The 19,750-nt window shown below is 41.9% G+C and overlaps 1 protein-coding gene across 1 annotated transcript; it reads left to right on the top strand.

Annotated features, from left to right (window-relative positions):
* Positions 1-5,827: 5,827 nt before the first annotated feature.
* LOC132868068 (polyunsaturated fatty acid 5-lipoxygenase-like) lies at positions 5,828-7,241 on the top strand. Its single transcript, XM_060901035.1, has 4 exons — positions 5,828-6,051; positions 6,186-6,329; positions 6,493-6,696; positions 7,227-7,241. Exons 1-4 carry the CDS (start codon positions 5,950-5,952, stop codon positions 7,239-7,241), a joined length of 465 nt encoding a protein of 154 aa, XP_060757018.1. The 5' UTR covers positions 5,828-5,949.
* The last annotated feature ends 12,509 nt before the right edge of the window (positions 7,242-19,750 follow it).

Genomic DNA, 19,750 nt, shown 5'->3' with positions numbered 1-19,750 from the left:
TGGATTACTGAGAATCTTCACAGACAAATCCAAATGCACGTTACTCAATTTGGATAAGCTGTAAGAAGACGTACTATAGAGCTCAGGAAGTGGTCGGGTGTTCCGTTTGTTTGGACACCATACTGTGAGGCCGGCTTACACCCTTGCCATTGAGAGTACAGAGAAAATGGTGGTTTGTTATTGGCCTCATTTTCATAACACGGAGCAAATTAACATCGGAAAATGGGGAAGTGGTCGCAAGCCCTTTCCCCTCTATGCTGTTGATGGCAAGAAATGGTGTTTGTGGCTACTTTCAGTACTTCACATCGTGTGTCACATCACAGCGTCACATCACAAAATGGCGGCGATTTTAAGTGGCGTGACGTCAAGCGCCGGAGCTCTATAAATTATAATAACTACAGGGTATCTGCACATTTTTCAAATACAAATTTAAAGACTTTTAAGACCTTTTCAAGACCTCTAAATGGAAAAATTAAGACTGTACCATGGCAAAGAAAATGATAAATACGACAACTTAAAACTGTTTTCTGCAATAGTTTTTTTTAACTAACTTTAAGAAGAATGCACACAATTGGTGAACAACAGGGTGCATCAGTGGCAACTGTTAGACATGCAAACAGCTGAAACAGCAAGGAGAAGACTGGTGTTTACTGGAGAAAACACCATGAATCTTTTCAAAAACGAAAACAATAAACGGCAAGTAGAACCAGCTGAACAACCTTAGCCGGCATTATTTCAGTCCCCAAAGATTATCTTTGATGATGTGTGATTTTGTGTCCGACAGCAAAATCAGTCTGAGTGTCATACAGTACACAGCTGGCTGAGGAAGTTCTCGAGTATCTTCTGCATTATAGCAGGTAACAGCATAAACCTGTTTATGCAGTCATACAATCAACAGAGCGTTACATTAAACACAGAAAAACAACTGTCACCTTTCATAACCATTATTATCAATATTAATCAATGTGTTGTAATTACTGTAAACTAATTATCATCAGTGCAATTGTTATATCAATGTTCATTATTCAAAAATAATCATTAATTATTATATATAATCCATGAATAATTGTATTACTACTACTACTTTTTTAATAATAATAAAAAAATTATTCAATTTTATAACATTTTAATAATCACTACTTATTAGCTATATTAATTAATAATTAATAGAGTAGCAATTATTATAATTCAGCATTATTAATTACTACTTAATTAATAAGCAGTGATTATCAAAATGTAATTTAATAATTAATAAGTAGTAATTATTATCAACTACTACTTAATTATACTAATAATTAATAAGTTGTGATTATTAAAATGCTATAAAATTGAGTTATAAGATTAGTTAAAATTGTTATTAAAAAGTAATTATTATTAGTAGTAGTGATACAAACAATTATTCATGGATTATAGATAATTTGTTTTTAATAGTGAACATTGATATAACAATTGTACTGATAATAATAACATTAACAAGTATTACTAGTAGTGATTATTATTATTATTATTATTATTAGTAGTAGTAGTAGTAGTACAGTTATTTTATATCAATGTTCACTATTTAATTTGTTTGTATTCTACCAATTACTACTTTTTAATAATTATTTGTAATAATTTTTAATAACTTAATTTTATAACATTTAATAATCCCTAGTACTTATTAATCACTAATTCATAAGTAGTAATGATTAATAATCAATAATGATTACTAATAATTATTATTAGTGGTTGTTAATATTATTCTTATTACTGTATATTAAAAACACTGTTGTAGACGATAGGTAATAAAACTAAAAAACTTTTTACAAATTATTTATATTGCACTATATTTAGAATTATTGTATTTTCTGTAGCTCTTTTTAATTGAGTTTTGAAATAAAGGTTGTTTATATATTTATATTAAACTTAGTACAATAAACAATGTTAATTATGTAAAAATGATGTTAATCATTATTATTATTAGTATTTCCTATAAGTCCCATTTTCCACCTGACTCTTGTGCGCATGCGCGAACCCCCCTGCGTTTCACTCCGGAGCGCTTGACCTCTAACACGCGCGCGCCTTGAGTCCGTGAAAAGCCAGTTTCCCAGTGGGCCGTGTCCCCAGTAGCCTGGGCCTGCCCATCCTAAGTGTGACGCAACACGGGGGCCTGTTGCGAACTTAGTCTGGCAAGGCAAGCTATCTCCAGCTCTTCCAAGCTCCCGAAAAATAGGGAGCCAATCAACTTTGAGCATCTCCAGTGGCCCTGGGTAGAGGCGTGTTCAAGGCAGTGACGTAGTAGAACTGCGACCGGAAGCCATAGATTGTTTACAGAATCTTTGCTGGAAGCGCTTCATTCACTAGAAACATTACGAACATGGAGCAGCGGCAAGCCTTTGACACAGCGGTAGATGCTGTATTGAAAGCATTCAACGGGAAGTTCTCATTGAAAACGGAGCAAAGAGCAGCCCTGGAGGTATTTATCTTCTTCCTGTTACTCAAGCAGTTTCCGTCGCGTCACATACGTCAGAGGAAAGAGTGATGTGATTGGTTTAAGCTTCGTCACAGACTTTTCTGGCTTCGACCAGTAGCAAACTGAGGCATTTCAGGGAGGCGGGTCAACCATGCGCTTTGGGAAACGGTTGGGCTTAATATCTATGCCAGACCAATGCTTGCAGAGCTTTGAAGTTGCGTTAGCCAGACTATGTCCCCAGTGCTGTGGTACCGGTATATTTGTGCGATCCAGCGCTTTTTATCGCAAACGATTCTTCTCCTTATTTTGGGGGTATTTGTCATCCCCCAACCACTTGTCGTTAAACAGACATCTTCCCATAATTATCAACGCTTTCTAGCGCCCGCGTAAGCTACCTGCGCATCTCTCATTCTTCACAAGCACCACACCACACTTCCTCCAGTAGCCTCCTAACGTTAGTTCTTGATCTACGGAACGGCGTACCTTCTACCTTTTGTCCTTTAGTCTCTATCCTACAGCAATCACTAAAACAGCCCTCTGCTTTATTCAAGCTGCATCACTGTAGTTACAGGGTTCCCGCGGCTCCTTAAAAAGTCTTAAATACAACTTTCGGTTTTCAAGGCCTTAAAATGTCTTAAATTGTTTGGAATGACTGGAATTTTTGAAAGGGAGGTATTAAATTTAATATTGGACCGAACGAGTGAAATGTCTCCATCCGGTTTGGGGTATTTTTTTAACTGTAATTTTAAAAGTGACCAGCGCACCTTTTGGGGGCAGCATTGCCTACAAGTGATGTCAAATAGCACAAAGCCATTCAGTTCAATTGTGGTTGCCAGAGAGGGCACCATTTAGCCAAAAGGGCCATTTCAATACTCCGCGAGAATTTACGCCATTGTTGTTAATTGGCGACTCTAGGGGGAGCTCCATAGGTAAAAACTTGTAGGCTTGCCTGGTGTACCTCTAGGTGAATTTTTATCTTTCCTCTCACCACTTGCCATGTTTCACCAGCTAAACCATCATTATCTCGTGCTACTAGTATAGACCTGGTTTGAATCCTATCTCACTGGACAATCGTTCTATGTGTCATGGCTAGGGCAAACATCTGAACGACAACACCTCACCACAGGGGTGCCCCAAGGCTTGGTGCTGGGGCCCCTCCTCTTTGCCATGTATACCACGTCGTTGGGTCCAGTCATTCACTCGCATTGCTTCTCCTATCACTGCTATGCAGACGACACCCAGCTCTATCTGTCCTTTCCTCCTGGCGATTCCACAGTGTCAACACAGATCTCTGACTGTCTTTCTGACATATCTGCATGGATGAAAGAACACCACCTCCAACTGAACCTCTCCAAAACTGAACTGCTGGTCCTCCCAGCCAAGCAAGCCATACATCACAACATCAGCATTAAGATAGACTCCCTATCTGTTGCTCCCACCAAGGTTGCAAGAAACCTGGGTGTAATGATTGATGACCAACTGACCTTCGCTGATCATGTTGCTGCTGTCGCCAGGTCGTGCCGCTTTTCTGTATTCAACATAAAGAAAATCAGGCCGTACCTAACCCAACATGCAACCCAGCTCCTGGTTCAGACCTTGGTTATTTCTCGCCTTGACTATTGCAATGCCCTCCTAACAGGTCTTCCAGCCTGTGCTGTGAAACCGCTACAGATGATCCAGAATGCTGCTGCGCGCCTGGTTTTCAACCAGCCAAAAAGAGCACATGTCTCACCGCTGTTCATGGAGCTCCACTGGCTACCCCTAGCTGCTCGCATCAAATTCAAATCACTAATGTTGGCCTACAGGGTGATTGATGGATCTGCTCCAATCTACCTTAATACCCTCATAAAGCCATATGCTAACCTCCAGTCACTCCGCTCCTCCAAGGATTGTTGTTTAGCACGGCCTACACCTCGCACAGGTCAATCCAGGCTATTCTCATCTATTGTTCCACACTGGTGGAATGTCCTTCCAAGTATGACTAGAACAGACACTCTCTCCACCTTCAAGAAATTCTTGAAGACCCAGCTCTTCCGAAAGTACCTCTTGTCCTAGAACCTCCAACTACCTGGAATGCACTAACTATGCACTTACAAGATCACACTCTTGGACTTTCAACTCCTGTCAATTTCTTGTTACCAAATCGCACTCCTAGTAAGGTATTTACTTGTGTTTAGTTGTGTTGTAGCTTGATTGTTAATCCTCCTTTTGTAAGTTGCTTTGGATAAAAGCGTCTGCTAAATGCATACATGTAAATGTAATGCTAGCCAGGCTAGCGTCGCCTAATGCTTCCGCTCAATTTCACATTTAGCCACACCTCTGCGTCAGGGATCTATCCAAAGGCTTAGGTTTTCACCGACTCTGGCGAACAGAGGGAGGGCTAAAAGCGATGACGTTGAACTCAAGCGGTGCATTCCAGCACATAACATACGTACATCACAACCAAGCAGTAGCGATTGGTTAAAGCAAAAAGTATCTGCCCACTAGGAAGCACGTATCCCAATGGATAGGTTCCAGACGCTTTGCACAAAGTGACACGATGTGAAAGCGTTTCATGCATCAGGCTAGGGAACTGCAGCAGTGCCGTGAGAAATTATTTCTCAACAATAGAAAGTGAAGACATTACTGTTGGTATCGATCATGGGTGTAGTGGGCATTTGACGCGGGGTACGGAGTCCCCCCACTTCTTGGAACAGATCATTTATGTAGTTTTCACTTTTTTAATATAAGCTATTCATTTATAAAGGCGTTGATACGAGTGGTACCAATAAAGGCACTGTAGCGGGTACAATGTGTGGGTGGAGCACAGAAGACGGCAGGACAGAGATCAGGATGCAAACAATCGGCTTTTATTGCCAAACTTTTCAGTTTAACATTCAATTCAGTCGCTCAGAGACTGACTCGCGCGCGCACACACAGACTGTCGTCTCCTCTGGATAATCACTCTCCTCCGCTCTCACTCTCCCTCCTTAAATAGGACGCGGTTTACTGGGGAGAACACACACAAAACATAGGTTAATTATACTCAGGTGTAGCGATTCTGCCACTTACCTTCCCCAACTCCGCCCTCCTGTCACAGACCGGCGCTTGACCACGCCGCCGCTGCCACAGGCACATATCAAGCAAACCTCTTCAATAAGCCCTCTATTGCCATAAACGAATGTAACTTAAACATTATAGGATGAGCTAATCATGCAGTGGCACTGTCGACGTTGGTTTTGGAGGTGCATGTGACCTTCTTTGCAATTAGGCCTGAATCATTAAAATTGTGTAAACCAAATACACAAGTGTAAAAGTCCATATTCTACAAGTACTGGTGGCAGATTTTAACCCTTAAACAGAGCGGTTATGAATTACTGCAGTGAAACAAACAAACAAAACCTACAGGCCTATACCTCTCATATGTCCTGACATAGTTATGCTTTGCAGAATATGTTAAAGATCACTGGGACGAGGATGAGTTCTTTGCCTACCAGTTCCTGAATGGCCTCAACCCCATGGTGATCCAGCAATGCTCAAAGCTGCCAGACAACTTCCCTGTTACTGAGGAGATGGTCAAAGACTCCTTGTATGGAAACACCTTGGAGCACGAAATGAAGGTATGTGTTTTTGGTGCGTGTTGGATGGCTAGTGAAAAACAGTACATCACTTTATTACATCAAGGTAAAACATCACATTTGTCATGCAGGTGTTGCTTAATTAGTTGATTACTTGTTTGCCTTCAACCATCCAGAAAGGGAACATCTTCCTGTGCGACTACAAGATGCTGGACAAACTAATAGGAAATGTGGTGGACGATGAACAGCAGTACCTCACAGCTCCACTGGTGCTGCTGCACTGCAATCATCATGGAAAGATGCTGCCCATCGCCATTCAGGTAACAACTCCATAAAATATTAGCTATCCTTTTAACCACTTGAACTTTAGGCTGTTTTGTGGGTAATTTCACACAATAATTGTGAGCCCCTAGCCTCCTCATCAGAGAAGCGCCGCAGGTCCCTGTATCATTGCACTTTTTACGTGTTTATTATTTTCCACAGTTAATGCAGACCCCTGGACCGGACAACCCCATCTTCCTGCCCACCGATTCCAAGCATGACTGGCTGCTGGCTAAGATCTTTGTGCGGGCCTCAGAGTTTAGCGTGCACGAGGTGGACTTCCACCTGCTCAGAACTCACCTGCTGGCCGAGGTGTTCACTGTGGCAACTCTGCGACACCTCCCATCTGTACACCCACTCTTCAAGGTATTTAGACTAACATGCATGATTTGAGTTGTCAGACATCCAGGGATGTTAAAAGAAAGAAAATTGAATGTTATAGGCAGAATTTTTTGCCAATTTTTCCAACATTTGCCAATTGGTTCATTCTGAACAGAAATAGTGTTTTAACATTTCTGGTTATGGGTTCCACATTAAAATTGTTGTTCCTGAGTTGGTTAGAACAACTAAAATAAATAAATTTCATTTCCCAGTACTGTATATACAGTATATATATATTCCATGTCCCCAGCTGTGGGACATACAAATGGGTAGGCGCAATGTTCCCTCTAATTTTTCATGTGCCTGAGCATATGTGCCAAGTCCCTGAGCACCTGCCTTGTAACATTGTGAGCAACTTCAGACATACACGCGGGCCAACTGTATAATAATCTTACCATACCGTATCTGTACAGTACCATACAGCAAACCCATTACCCATCACTTTTGTGTGTTGAGGCAAATATCACTCCTATAGCAATAATACCTTCCTATAAAGTGTCCCTGACTCCCTGCAGCACCAGTGGAAATAATTTGGGATGCTGTGAGTGTGAGCATTGCCTCAAATTGGACTATAGACATAACCAGTGACATTTTTGTCAGGGGGTGAAATTTTTCCCTGTTATGTCCATGAATGACAGATAAAGGACCATAAAAGTCCATAACTTAAGTACATTGGGCTTAGTATCCAGAACTTGTTTTTGCCTAGAAAAAAAATCAGAACAGTATGTCTTTTGTCCACTAGGGGGCAACATTCAACAAGTTAAAGGTGGCAAACTAGGGCACATTGAGAAGAAAGATTTTTTTCATCTAAAGTATTTAACATGCTTTTATACAAAGCCATCGTGATAATACAGAAACAATTTAAACTAGTAGTAAAGGATAATTCCGATGTTGATAAGAATTTTGACTTGGCATTCTTCAGTGACTGTTCATTCCTCCTCTCTCGATCTTTCGCGCTCTGACTGGCCTGCACAGAGTCCTGACCTCAACCTGATAGAACACCTTTGGGATGAATTAGAGCGGAGACTGAGAGCCAGGCCTTCTCGTCCAACATCAGTGTGTGACCTCACAAATGCGCTTCTGGAAGAATGGTCAAAAATTCCCATAAACACACGCCTAAACCTTGTGGACAGCCTTCCCAGAAGAGTTGAAGCTGTTCTAGCTGCAAAGGGTGGACTGACGTCATATTGAACCCTATGGATTAGGAATGGGATGTCACTTAAGCTCATATGTGAGTCAAGGCAGGTGAGCGAATACTTTTGGCAATATAGTGTATGTGGAGGGGGGTGTATGTGTGATGGGGTGGACGTCTTTTTATTAGAATGGATCCCGGGGGGGGGGCGGCTGGAGGGGTCAGAGGTGAGGCCCCCACACCCTCCTTTAGGGAAAGAAAGCAAGGAGAAAAAAAAAAAAGCAAAGTTCCCCTGCTGGGGCCAATCTGAAAAGAGCAGCATCAGCATGAAAGGACATGTGAGGAGAGGGGAGCAGAGGGATTTGTGCTGGGTATGTTCTGGGCTGCCTGAAGAGCACAAGGATATGAAAAGGTTGCGTGAGGATAAGAATGTCTGGTGTGAACATATGAAAACACAGGAACATTGCCAATAAGGAAATTGATTTACTTGGAAGACAGGTAAGGACATGAAAAGGTTGCGTGAGAATAAGAATGCCTGGTGTGAACATATGAAAACATGGGAACATTGCCAATAAGGAAATTGATTTCCTTGGAAGACAGGTAAGGACATGAAAAGGTTGCGTGAGAATAAGAATGCCTGGTGTGAACATATGAAAACATGGGAACATTGCCAATAAGGAAATTGATTTCCTTGGAAGACAGGTAAGGACATGAAAAGGTTGCGTGAGAATAAGAATGTCAGGTGTGAACATATGAAACTGTAAGTTACGAAGGTAACTATGGATCTGTGAGACCGAGGGATGACCGTCACTATGGTCTAAAAAAGGAATGATCACCTTCATTCTGCCTATCACCGAGACCATATGTCAACAAAGTCATGTCCATGACCTCTGGAAGCAGAACGACTCGCATTATAAATAGCAGAGACAAGACTCTCCTGCAGTAGTGCACCAATTCCCATTCCCATCCGTAGCCTCCGTACAATCCCAACAGCATTCAAATGACTTTTCTGCTGAATGTGGCTCTTGAGATAGTCCAACTTCCATTCAGTCCATACTTTTCCCTCCGAAAACTCGCTTGTTACTTTGGCTTCGCAGCACGTCTTGCAGAGCAGCCCTTTCTCACTCGAAAACGAAAAAATATCCCCAAGTTTTACATCCTGTCCGTCCGTGCGCACATACTCTGACAGCCATTCCAGTTTAAAAGCTTCACATTTCTTTTTTATTCTCACTTGATGCGTGGACGTACCCGGTCGTTTCGCCATTGCTGCATTTACCTCAGCTTCACACTCCGAACTCAAACGGCAAGCACTAGCAACAGAATCATAACATGATGGCACATAACAGTTCCGGTGGACGTGCCATACGTAAGCTACAACGTCACATAAACATTTTATTTTACTAATAGTAATAACACACAAAATAATGAAAAGTATTTTTATTGTGTATTATTGTCTATAATTGTGTCTGGCCATCAGTTTTTTTAATATTGACTCTAAAAAAAAATTAGGAGTGCCAGGAAAGCAGGTAAAGCTAACAAGCTAACCCATTCAGAATTCTCTGCGCTGGCATAGGGTTGCTCTGCGCAGAGAGCGTGGGAGCACTGCGCGATTGCGCAGGCGCGCAGCTTAGAGGGAACAGTGCTTGTAGGCTTTGTTCTAATTCACCCAGGCCATCCTTAAAAAAAAATCCGTTTCCTATCCACCGGGTGAGCAAAAAAATTTTCAGTAGGGAAGGAGGGAATTTTTTTTTTAATGGATGGGTAAGAAATCACAATGCTGTGTTTGCTTTTTCTTTCAGTACCTTTTTATTACAAAAGCAGACACATTTAATAAAATGAAAGTTTAATCAACTGAAACTTGTACAAAAACTTTGTTAGCATTTTAAATGCTGACTGCAACATTTGCAAAACTTTTACAAAAGGTACTTAAAATGCCCGACACACGGACTTTTTGTAGTTATAAATCGACCGTTAGGCTTAGTTCGGATGAAATTACACTATTAAAATGATCACTGAATGATTTGTTTTTCTAAATCTTTACTATTTTGTTGTTTGCTAGAATACCATTTTGCGATTTCACACTTAAGCAAATGTTTGAAAACTCCGGATCTCCTTCCTTCATGGTGGCTGCCATTTTTTTGTGCCGCACGGCGCATGCGCAGAGCTGATTCGACAGGGCTTTCCACAAGCGCCGGCTGCCGGCCATACAGCCGACTACACAATTAAGTCCAGCCGGCTACTTTAATGACTTATTTTTGTAGCCCACAGGCTCTAAATATTAATTTTCGATTTTAATAAAATTAAATGTTTATCTAACGGACTGACAATAATGTCAAACTGAACCGCACTCATTTAAGTTGTGATTCGCGCTGTTTGTACCAATAATAACCACAAATTCCCCGCCGACTTCGTTGATCAAGGGAGAGTAACTCATCCGCAGCCCCTACATGCGGTGTGTGTGCGCGCGCACTCGGCGGAGGCAGTAGTGTGTCGGGGCTGTCGGAGGCGACATCAGAGGGAACAGAAGCAGAGATAACGCTTATTTTGTCTCCGGTAAACCAGTCTTCTCTCATTCAATTATGTGCTGGCATCAAAAGACACCGTTGGTTGTAAATGAAACCAAACTGAGTCGTTGGAGTATATTTGCATACACAAATGGAGAAATGTTCGCTGAGTGTTTAATTGTGTAGCCACCACTGCAGACCGCTGTCGTTGTTAAGTCATAGCATGCTCAGTTGCGTGAATGTGTCATGCACTGAAAATAAGAGATTTACAAGCCAGGAACGCCTCATGATGCAATACGCAAGAAAAGAAAGATGATTTACTGCCATTTTACTTTGTATTTGAGTAAAGTGAATAAATAAATGGTCTGTAGAAAATACATTTAATCCTGGGAACTGCGTGCACAGGAGTTTATTATTAGTGATGCAGTGCTATGCATTGCAAACTATTGACTCCCATATAGGGAGTCAATAGTTTGCAGTGCAAAGCACAGCAAACTCTTGTTCTTCTGTTTTTCATCTTCCATACAAATTTCGAATAACCCAATAACCGTACATCGCACACAGACAAACAATACATCAAAACGTGCGGCTTGATCGGACTCGCTATGCTATTACTTTGTTCAGCATTCTACGATCACACAAAATCACACAAAATTTCCCATTCATTTTCTATGGAATTAATTGAAAAAATCGCACATTTTCAATGTTTTTCAAACATCTGCTGCTCTGGCATGCTTTCACCTAGAGACATGATTCAAACTTTAAAATGTAGACAAACTTCTCCTATGTAGATCTGGCATTCAACTTTTTTGCTAGGTTCTATACTTTTTGATCAGTCACAGATCAAACACCATGACCAAATTTGGAGAAATTCAGACTTTATAATGGGTGTCTATTGCGTTACACACCAGTGGGGCTCAGGAATTTAGAGTGTAGGCCGCTTGAAAAAAAAAAACTCTAACTTTCTCATTTAAACTGTGTTTTCAGCCACAATTTTCACTCTATACACATAATTTTCTCAAACGTTGTAGTCACACTTGTCTTGATTCACACAATGTGTCTACCTGAGCGATAGGACTTACAGTTTTTGAATGAGAAGCCTGAAAGTAAGGAGAGGACAGGCGCGCTGTCCCATAGACTCCCATTATAAACGTGGGAGCGCTTTGACTGCAAAATCAGAAAAGTCACTTGTTTTTAACTTGCTCTATTGTCCTCATTTTTTACACTAGGGACAAAAAAATTACATCAATGTGTTCATGGGAGCCTTGTAGCATTCAATGTGAAAGAATTTAGTGAATACCTCCTTTCGTTTCCGTGTAAATCCCCGTTGTTCGAGGAGAGGGAACTCTGAGAAAAAGCGCTCTTTGCTTGTCATATTGTGTCTCTTCCCTGCACCTGAGCACCGTTACCAAGGCGACGAGCTCCACTCAGGGAGCAGAGAGGGGAGGGGCTGCTCGCTCTCTCTCTCTCAACCCCCCCCCCGGCGGCTACTTATTTGTCATGGCTGGCTAGTATGAGCCTTAGGGTGTTTTCACACCTGGTCCCCTTTAAAGGAACCAGACTCAGTCCTCTTTAAGTGGACCAAAAAGTGGACCAACAGAAAAAGAACTCAGTTCTTTTTGTGTTCACACTGTGAATTTATTACAAAGAGGACTGGGTTCTCTTTCTGGTCCAGTTAAGCTTTGATGGGGCCTCAGTCCTCTTTCTGTTCACACCAGGTCCTCTAGAGCCCTCAGACCCCCAGTGCATGGAATTCTGGGTAATTTTCTCTTGAATCAAAATGTCTGCTGCCATGCTTGCCCTGCTGTATTCTTTCAAAAATAGTGCGGATTAAGGAAAATAAATTATATATATATATATATATATATATATATATATATATATATATATTATTGTGGCCGACTCATCAGTCAGTAAATTCAGAGAACTGTAAAGCGGCTGTGGTAAGTTCCAAAAGGAAGTTGAGTTTCCCTGCTACAGTCATGTGACCAACTATGACAAACGAAGAAGGTTAAACTACAGTGAAAAAGGCGAAGTGAACCCGGTGCGCTTTTTGTTCACAATGCGCAGATTAGGTGAACCGTACCGTTGATTTTTAGCGAACCGTACTGAGACCACCTCCTGAGGTGGTCTCAGTTCGGTTCGCTTTAAAGGGGTCTGGGTACGGTTGGAGTGTTCACATATGCGCAAAAAATGCTGAGTCATCGATCTGAGTTCGGTTAGATGGTTGAAAGGGACTAAGTGTGAAAACACCCTTAGTGGAAAGCCCTGGGAATGCGTAAATGTCAAGTTCAATTTTAGATTTATGAACCCGAAAAAAATGTCGGAAAACCGGCGTTAAAAAAAAAATTTCACCCGCACAAACAGCACTCACCCGGCCGGTGGACCGGAAACAGAACATTTTTTAATAATGGCCCCATCTTTTAGTGGCTATTTTTAAGTTCAAGATTTCCTCATGAAGGAGGGCACAACCATGCCTCATGTTCATGATAGCTCTTTGGCCATGCACAACCTCTCCTAATTCATCAAAGCCAAGGCAAAAATGGTTTTCCATTCTATGTCTCCTTTAAACATCAAAGTTACTATGAAGCTGATAAGTTAACCTAAAAACAGCGCCAAATGTTGCCTGGTCCACCTTGGATTCCATCCCCTCGTTCAATGAAAATTTATTCACATTTTCAAAATTTATTTTAGGCCTACATTTACATACCATGGTCAATGGTGATTTTGACTATAAATATAACAACAAATTGAACTGAATTGAATATAAGATCACAATACATTTAATTTATACATTAATTCTGTGGTTCCACAATTCCAACAGTTTTGTGAGACTTTGCAAACAATGCCATGGAAAAAGTCACTTCAGACTTACTGCTTTCCAGCCGTTAAGCCAAATTCTCTCTCCTTCGTGTAAGAGAACCGAAGTTCAGCTGGCAGAGCACGGGCAGAGTCAAAACTGATAATGCGGGGGATGCCCTGTGTGTACACACTCCATCTGTGGGAAGAATATGCAGACAGATTAAAGGGTATTTTAAGATATAGCTAAAGGATGTCATTTTTGTTCAGGCAACTGGCAATATGTATAAAGTCCCAGTGGCGTTGACAACCCACACAAACCTAAATATCTCCTGTCGATCTTCTAGCTGTCTCCTTCTTTCTTGATGGGCTGCTGGGTTGCTATCCTGGAACTCGAGCAAAGCTGAGATGGAAATGTATAAAGGGCAACATTCAATGAAAAGTTCGATAATCTTGTTTTTTGTTTTGGTAATGTGACCTAAATCTTTTTATTATCAACAAAGAAAAACATATTATTATTATTATTATTATTATTATTATTACAGTATAAAGCAAAACTGTACATTGATTTGCTGGCCAGAAATTCATCTGCAGTATGCAAAAAAGTGTGTGTCTGTGTGTGTGTGTGTGTGTGTGTGTGTGTTTGTTTGTTTGTTTGTTTGTTTGTTTGTTTGTACAAAATAATACTGTACATTTGCAAGAAAATATTGCTGGTGAATTTTCAAGTACACTAGTAAATGTGATGTGCAGCCAGTAAGTCTATGATTTACCTTTAGCTGGTCTTAAAACAAGCTTCTTGTTACAGCCCAACCAACGGTAACATGGAAACAAAATCTCATCCCCTTCAGGCATTGTAATCAAGATCTTATCACAAAACCACTCGTTGTCAACATCCAAAAATGTCTTGGAGTAGAGTTTCACAAGTATGAGCTCCCCCAGGGATGCTTTACACTTTACAGGAACGGACAATTAAGGTAAAGATATAGATGTTTTTTGGGGGGGGCAGATTCTGTGTGCCTGGTGACTTGTCCAGGGTGTACCCCGCCTTTCACCCGTAGTCAGCTGGGATAGGCTCCAGCTTGCCTGCAACCCTGTAGAACAGGATAAAGCAGCTAGAGATAATGAGATGAGATTCTGTGTGTACTTACAGTATTTTTAGTTTTAAAAGAGGTGTGATGTGATTGTGTGACATGATCTCCACTCTGCCTGTCTGGTACACACTGTAAACCCCGACATGTTTGATGAACATAATGTTTAAGTGGAAACTTATTGCCACTAACATTTCAGTTTTTCAATTTAAAAATTTATGTGCATTTTCCCAAAGGCGGCACGGTGGTGTAGTGGTTAGCGCTGTCGCCTCACAGCAAGAAGGTCCTGGGTTCGAGCCCCGGGGCCGGCGAGGGCCTTTCTGTGTGGAGTTTGCATGTTCTCCCCGTGTCCGCGTGGGTTTCCTCCGGGTGCTCCGGTTTCCCCCACAGTCCAAAGACATGCAGGTTAGGTTAACTGGTGACTCTAAATTGACCGTAGGTGTGAATGTGAGTGTGAATGGTTGTCTGTGTCTATGTGTCAGCCCTGTGATGACCTGGCGACTTGTCCAGGGTGTACCCCGCCTTTCGCCCGTAGTCAGCTGGGATAGACTCCAGCTTGCCTGCGACCCTGTAGAAGGATAAAGCGGCTAGAGATAATGAGATGAGATGAGATTTTCCCAAAAATAAATACCTTTCAGACCAATTCAAAAGTTTTGATTGTTACCTTAAAAAAGTTTTGAGTGTTCCCTCACTCCCATGATCTTTTGCAATACACTGAAGCCATAAAAATGCAACTTTTAGCAATTGTGCTACTTTTTCATGTTTTTTACAGTACTCATTCCACTGATAGATCAACTTAATAAGGACATGTGCCCCTCTGTTGAGTTAAAACCACAATTTGTAAACTGGATTCTCACCATAAGAAAGTAACAACTAATTTTGAATCAACTCAAAACATTTAAGTTCAAATAACTTAAATTGTAGCACAATAGAAAGGAGCTGATATCATAACCCATAATCCTTTGCTAAATTATATAGTGGCTAAACATCATGTAAAACCCTGTTCAGCTGAGTCAGGAAAAGGTTAAATGCACTGTTACAATGAATAATGTATATTATAGTATTGTTTAGAGTGTTATTTTTGCAATTTTCCCACGTGATATAAGGTAATCACACAAACCGTGCATGGTGAAGTTTTTTTTTTGAAAAATACAAATGTCTTCGGGCGGCACGGTGGTGTAGTGGTTAGCACTGTCGCCTCACAGCAAGAAGGTCCGGGTTCGAGCCCCGTGGCCGGCGAGGGCCTTTCTGTGCGGAGTTTGCATGATCTCCCCGTGTCCGCTTGGGTTTCCTCCGGGTGCTCCGGTTTCCCCCACAGTCCAAAGACATGCAGGTTAGGTTAACTGCTGACTCTAAATTGACCGTAGGTTTGAATGTGAGTGTGAATGGTTGTCTGTGTCTAGGTGTCAGCCCTGCGATGACCTGGCGACTTGTCCAGGGTGTACCCCGCCTTTCGCCCGTAGTCAGCTGGAATAGGCTCCAGCTTGCCTGCGGCCCTATAGAAGGATAAAGCGGCTAGAGATAATGAGATGAGATGAGACAAATGTCTTCAGGGGCGGCACGGTGGTGTAGTGGTTAGCGCTGTCGCCTCACAGCAAGAAGGTCTGGGTTCGAGCTCAGCGGCCGGCGAGGGCCTTTCTGTGCGGAGTTTGCATGTTCTCCCCGTGTCCGCGTGGGTTTCCTCCGGGTGCTCCGGTTTCCCCCACAGTCCAAAGACATGCAGATTAGGTTAACTGGTGACTAAATTGACCGTAGGTGTGAATGTGAGTGTGAATGGTTGTCTGTGTCTATGGTGGGGTTTACATTAGACCGTATCAGCGGATCATCAGATTAACGTTTTTAAAACGATTAGTGTGCACACAGCAACGCCAATACACGATTCGCGTGCACACAGCAACGCCAATACACGAATACGCTCGGCTCCGCAGGCATCCTGCGCTCCAAATCACTCCGCCCTGAACAGCGAGTGCCCTCTGGAGGGTGTGCAGTCCGGCCCTGCGCAGCTCACAGAGCGCACGATTGAAGTGCACGAGCAGTAATTCGGGACTGAGCCGCTGTGTGTGTGATCCCAGTGCATATCGGGCATGCGCGTCACTTACCACTTGCAAGTGGAAGGATGGCAAGCCTAAAGACAATCATAACTACACAATGGGCAGTATTTGCATCAGTATTTGCAGTATTTTCATACTTTTATACTCTTTAATGAAAGGTGATACAAGGCGGAAGTCCGCGCCGTTTTTCAGCAGTCGCATCACATGACCAACGCCAGCGAATCAGGAAGGTGGATGTCACAGTGACGTTGTCCAATGACGACGCCAGCTAGAGCTCAGCACAGCGTATCCGCGTATTCTCAATGTTTACACAGCACCGGACCAGACACAATCTGGATTGAATACGTGGACCCTGGCAGATTCCCGTTTCCTGGCGTTTCCAGGCGTTTTAATGTAAACGGACAGTGCATCCGCGAAGAAAACGAGACAGATACGGTCTAATGTAAACTTGGCCTATGTGTCAGCCCTGTGATGACCTGGCGACTTGTCCAGGGTGTACCCCGCCTCTTGCCCATAGTCAGCTGGGATAGGCTCCAGCTTGCCTGCGTCCCTGTAGAACAGGATAAAGTGGCTAGAGATAATGAGATGAGACAAATGTCTTCTTGACCCCTCCCTCTCTTTTTGCTGTGCTCTCAATGTAAACGAGATTTCATATTCTACTGTCATTGAGTGGCACTTTAATCACAGTTTGGATTTAACTGCCAAACTGTTGTGTATGGATTTTATGATAACGACAGTATAATCCAATCGCTCTAGAAAAGACTAGTTGTAATGGTTTTGACATAATTTTGTTAAGACATCAATTAAAATATTTGAGTAGCTGACTAGCACTCAAATTTAAAAATCTGATCTCATCATCTCTAGCCGCTTTATCCTGTTCTACAGGGTCGCAAGCAAGCTGGAGCCTATCCCAGCTGACTACGGGCGAAAGGCGGGGTACACCCTGGACAAGTCGCCAGGTCATCACAGGGCTGACACATAGACACAGACAACCATTCACACTCACATTCACACCTGCGGTTAATTAGAGTCACCAGTTAACCTAACTTGCATGCCTTTGGACTGTGGGGGAAACCGGAGCACCCGGAGGAAACCCACGCGGACACGGGGAGAACATGCAAACTCCACACAGAAAGGCCCTCGCCGGCCACGGGGCTCGAACCCGGACCTTCTTGTTGTGAGGCGACAGCGCTAACCACTACACCACCGTGCCGCCCCCAATTTAAAAATCATTAGCTCAGATTTATTTTGTATAAAGTACTTAAAATTTTCCAAAAACTTGAAATATCTAAAAAGTTTAAAACTTCAGAAAAAAATGAAATGTTAGTGGTAATCAGTTTCCACTAATATTTTGAGTTCACTGAGCAGTTGGGGTTTACAGTGCAGATAAACACTGAATGAAACAAACTAACAAAACTATACCATGTTGTGTGGTACATGTTGTTCCCACATTAAACACAAAGCAAAGTAAATGAAGAATGTTGAGTTGCATTCAGGTAACTTTGAATCAGTCAGAATCCCTCAGAGCTCCTATATAATGAAACTAACTTAGAATCAAAAGATTTATATGAATGCAATTCCTTTGTTCACAATACAACACACCTGTTGTCTTTATGTTTGTAGAGCTTTTTTTTAAAATACATTTCATGTAAGCACATTTAGTGCAATTCAGTTTTGAAAAAATATATATATTACATACAATTAACACACGCTGTCAACCATAGTGAACATCTGTAGGCTACCAATTAGCCTCCTCAGCTCTTGCTGCCATATGTGTGCACTTACTGATCCTTGCCAAAAGCCAGAGAAGAATCCTGTATCCAAATCCTTTTCATCACTCTCATTCTTGGGACCGTGGAATTTGATGGAGATGTAGCTTGTTGTGCCAGCCAAGGCTCTCTTCCCCGTGTATGCCGTCACTGTGTAGATCACCATCGTTATTCTGTACGGTGGGAGGAGGAGAGAGTTTGTGAGTGAGTGAATAAGCAAGTGAGTGAGTGAGCATGTGAATGTGAGTAGAATGATTCAATAAGTGTGTGAATTCATAAGTGTATGAATGAGTGAGTGAAACCGAGTGTGTGAATATAAGTGACTATGATAGTGAGAGTGAATATGTAAGTGAGTGAGCGAATATGTAAGTGAGTGAGTGTCTGAATGAGTGAATAAGTGAGTGAATATACAACTGAGTGAGTGACTATGTGAATGACTAAGAGAGAGAGAGAGAAAGAATGAGTGAGTGAGATGATTAGGGACTGAGAAAAGGAGGAAGACCATGAGACAAGTAGAGTTTTCATAGTGGTTTGATTTCTGTAGTAGTAGTAGTAACAGTAGTAGTGGTAGTAGCATTAGTTACTACTGAAAAAAATATGAAAAATATCAGCCACTAATGCTTACCAGAATATTTTCGATGTTTTCTGAAGTCTGAGTGTTGATCAGACTAGTGTTCTCAATGGCTATGAGCAGGACTCAGAAGACAGACAAGGAGAGAATGAGTGGCCTTGCTTTTAAACTGCAGGTACACCTACACAGATGGCACATTTAAGAAGAAATACACGTGGAAAAACAGGTGGAAACTTCCTGATAGGCCGATTACCATGCTCAAGCCAGTTTTAACAATGTGGCATTCCTTCATGTTGTAGATTGGTATCATGTCAATAAACCATGCCATTCTGCATTTCCGCACTGAACAAGTTAAGAGAACCCAATACTACAACCCTGATTCCAAAAAAGTTGGGACAAAGTACAAATTGTAAATAAAAACGGAATGCAATAATTTACAAATCTCAAAAACTGCTTTTGTATTCACAATAGAACATAGACAACATATCAAATGTCGAAAGTAAGACATTTTGAAATTTCATGCCAAATATTGGCTCATTGTCAACCCTGCGATGACCTGGCGACTTGTCCAGGGTGTACCCCGCCTTTCGCCCGTAGTCAGCTGGGATAGGCTCCAGCTTGCCTGCGACCCTGTAGAACAGGATAAAGCGGCTAGAGATAATGAGATGAGATATTGGCTCATTTGAAATTTCATGAAAGCAACACATCTCAAAAAAGTTGGGACAGGGGCAATAAGAGGCTGGAAAAGTTAAAGGTACAAAAAAGGAACAGCTGGAGGACCAAATTGCAACTCATTAGGTCAATTGGTAATAGGTCATTAACATGACTGGGTATAAAAAGAGCATCTTGGAGTGGCAGCAGCTCTCAGAAGTAAAGATGGGAAGAGGATCACCAATCCCCCTAATTCTGCGCCGACAAATAGTGGAGCAATATCAGAAAGGAGTTCGACAGTGTAAAATTGCAAAGAGTTTGAACATATCATCTACAGTGCATAATATCATCAAAAGATTCAGAGAATCTGGAAGAATCTCTGTGCGTAAGGGTCAAGGCCGGAAAACCATACTGGGTGCCCGTGATCTTCGGGCCCTTAGACGGTACTGCATCACATACAGGCATGCTTCTGTA

Source organism: Neoarius graeffei, chromosome 19, assembly GCF_027579695.1.
Source record: "Neoarius graeffei isolate fNeoGra1 chromosome 19, fNeoGra1.pri, whole genome shotgun sequence".
NCBI lineage: Eukaryota > Metazoa > Chordata > Actinopteri > Siluriformes > Ariidae > Neoarius > Neoarius graeffei.
This window is presented reverse-complemented; position numbering and strand designations above follow the sequence as displayed.

Excerpts from the sequence above, each read along its gene's own strand:
- LOC132868068 (XM_060901035.1), top strand. The coding sequence starts at position 5,950 with ATGGTGATCCAGCAATGCTCAAAGCTGCCAGACAACTTCCCTGTTACT. Across the intron at positions 6,052-6,185 it reads CCTTGGAGCACGAAATGAAG|AAAGGGAACATCTTCCTGTG; the intron begins GTATGTGTTTTT and ends TCAACCATCCAG. Across the intron at positions 6,330-6,492 it reads TGCTGCCCATCGCCATTCAG|TTAATGCAGACCCCTGGACC; the intron begins GTAACAACTCCA and ends TATTTTCCACAG.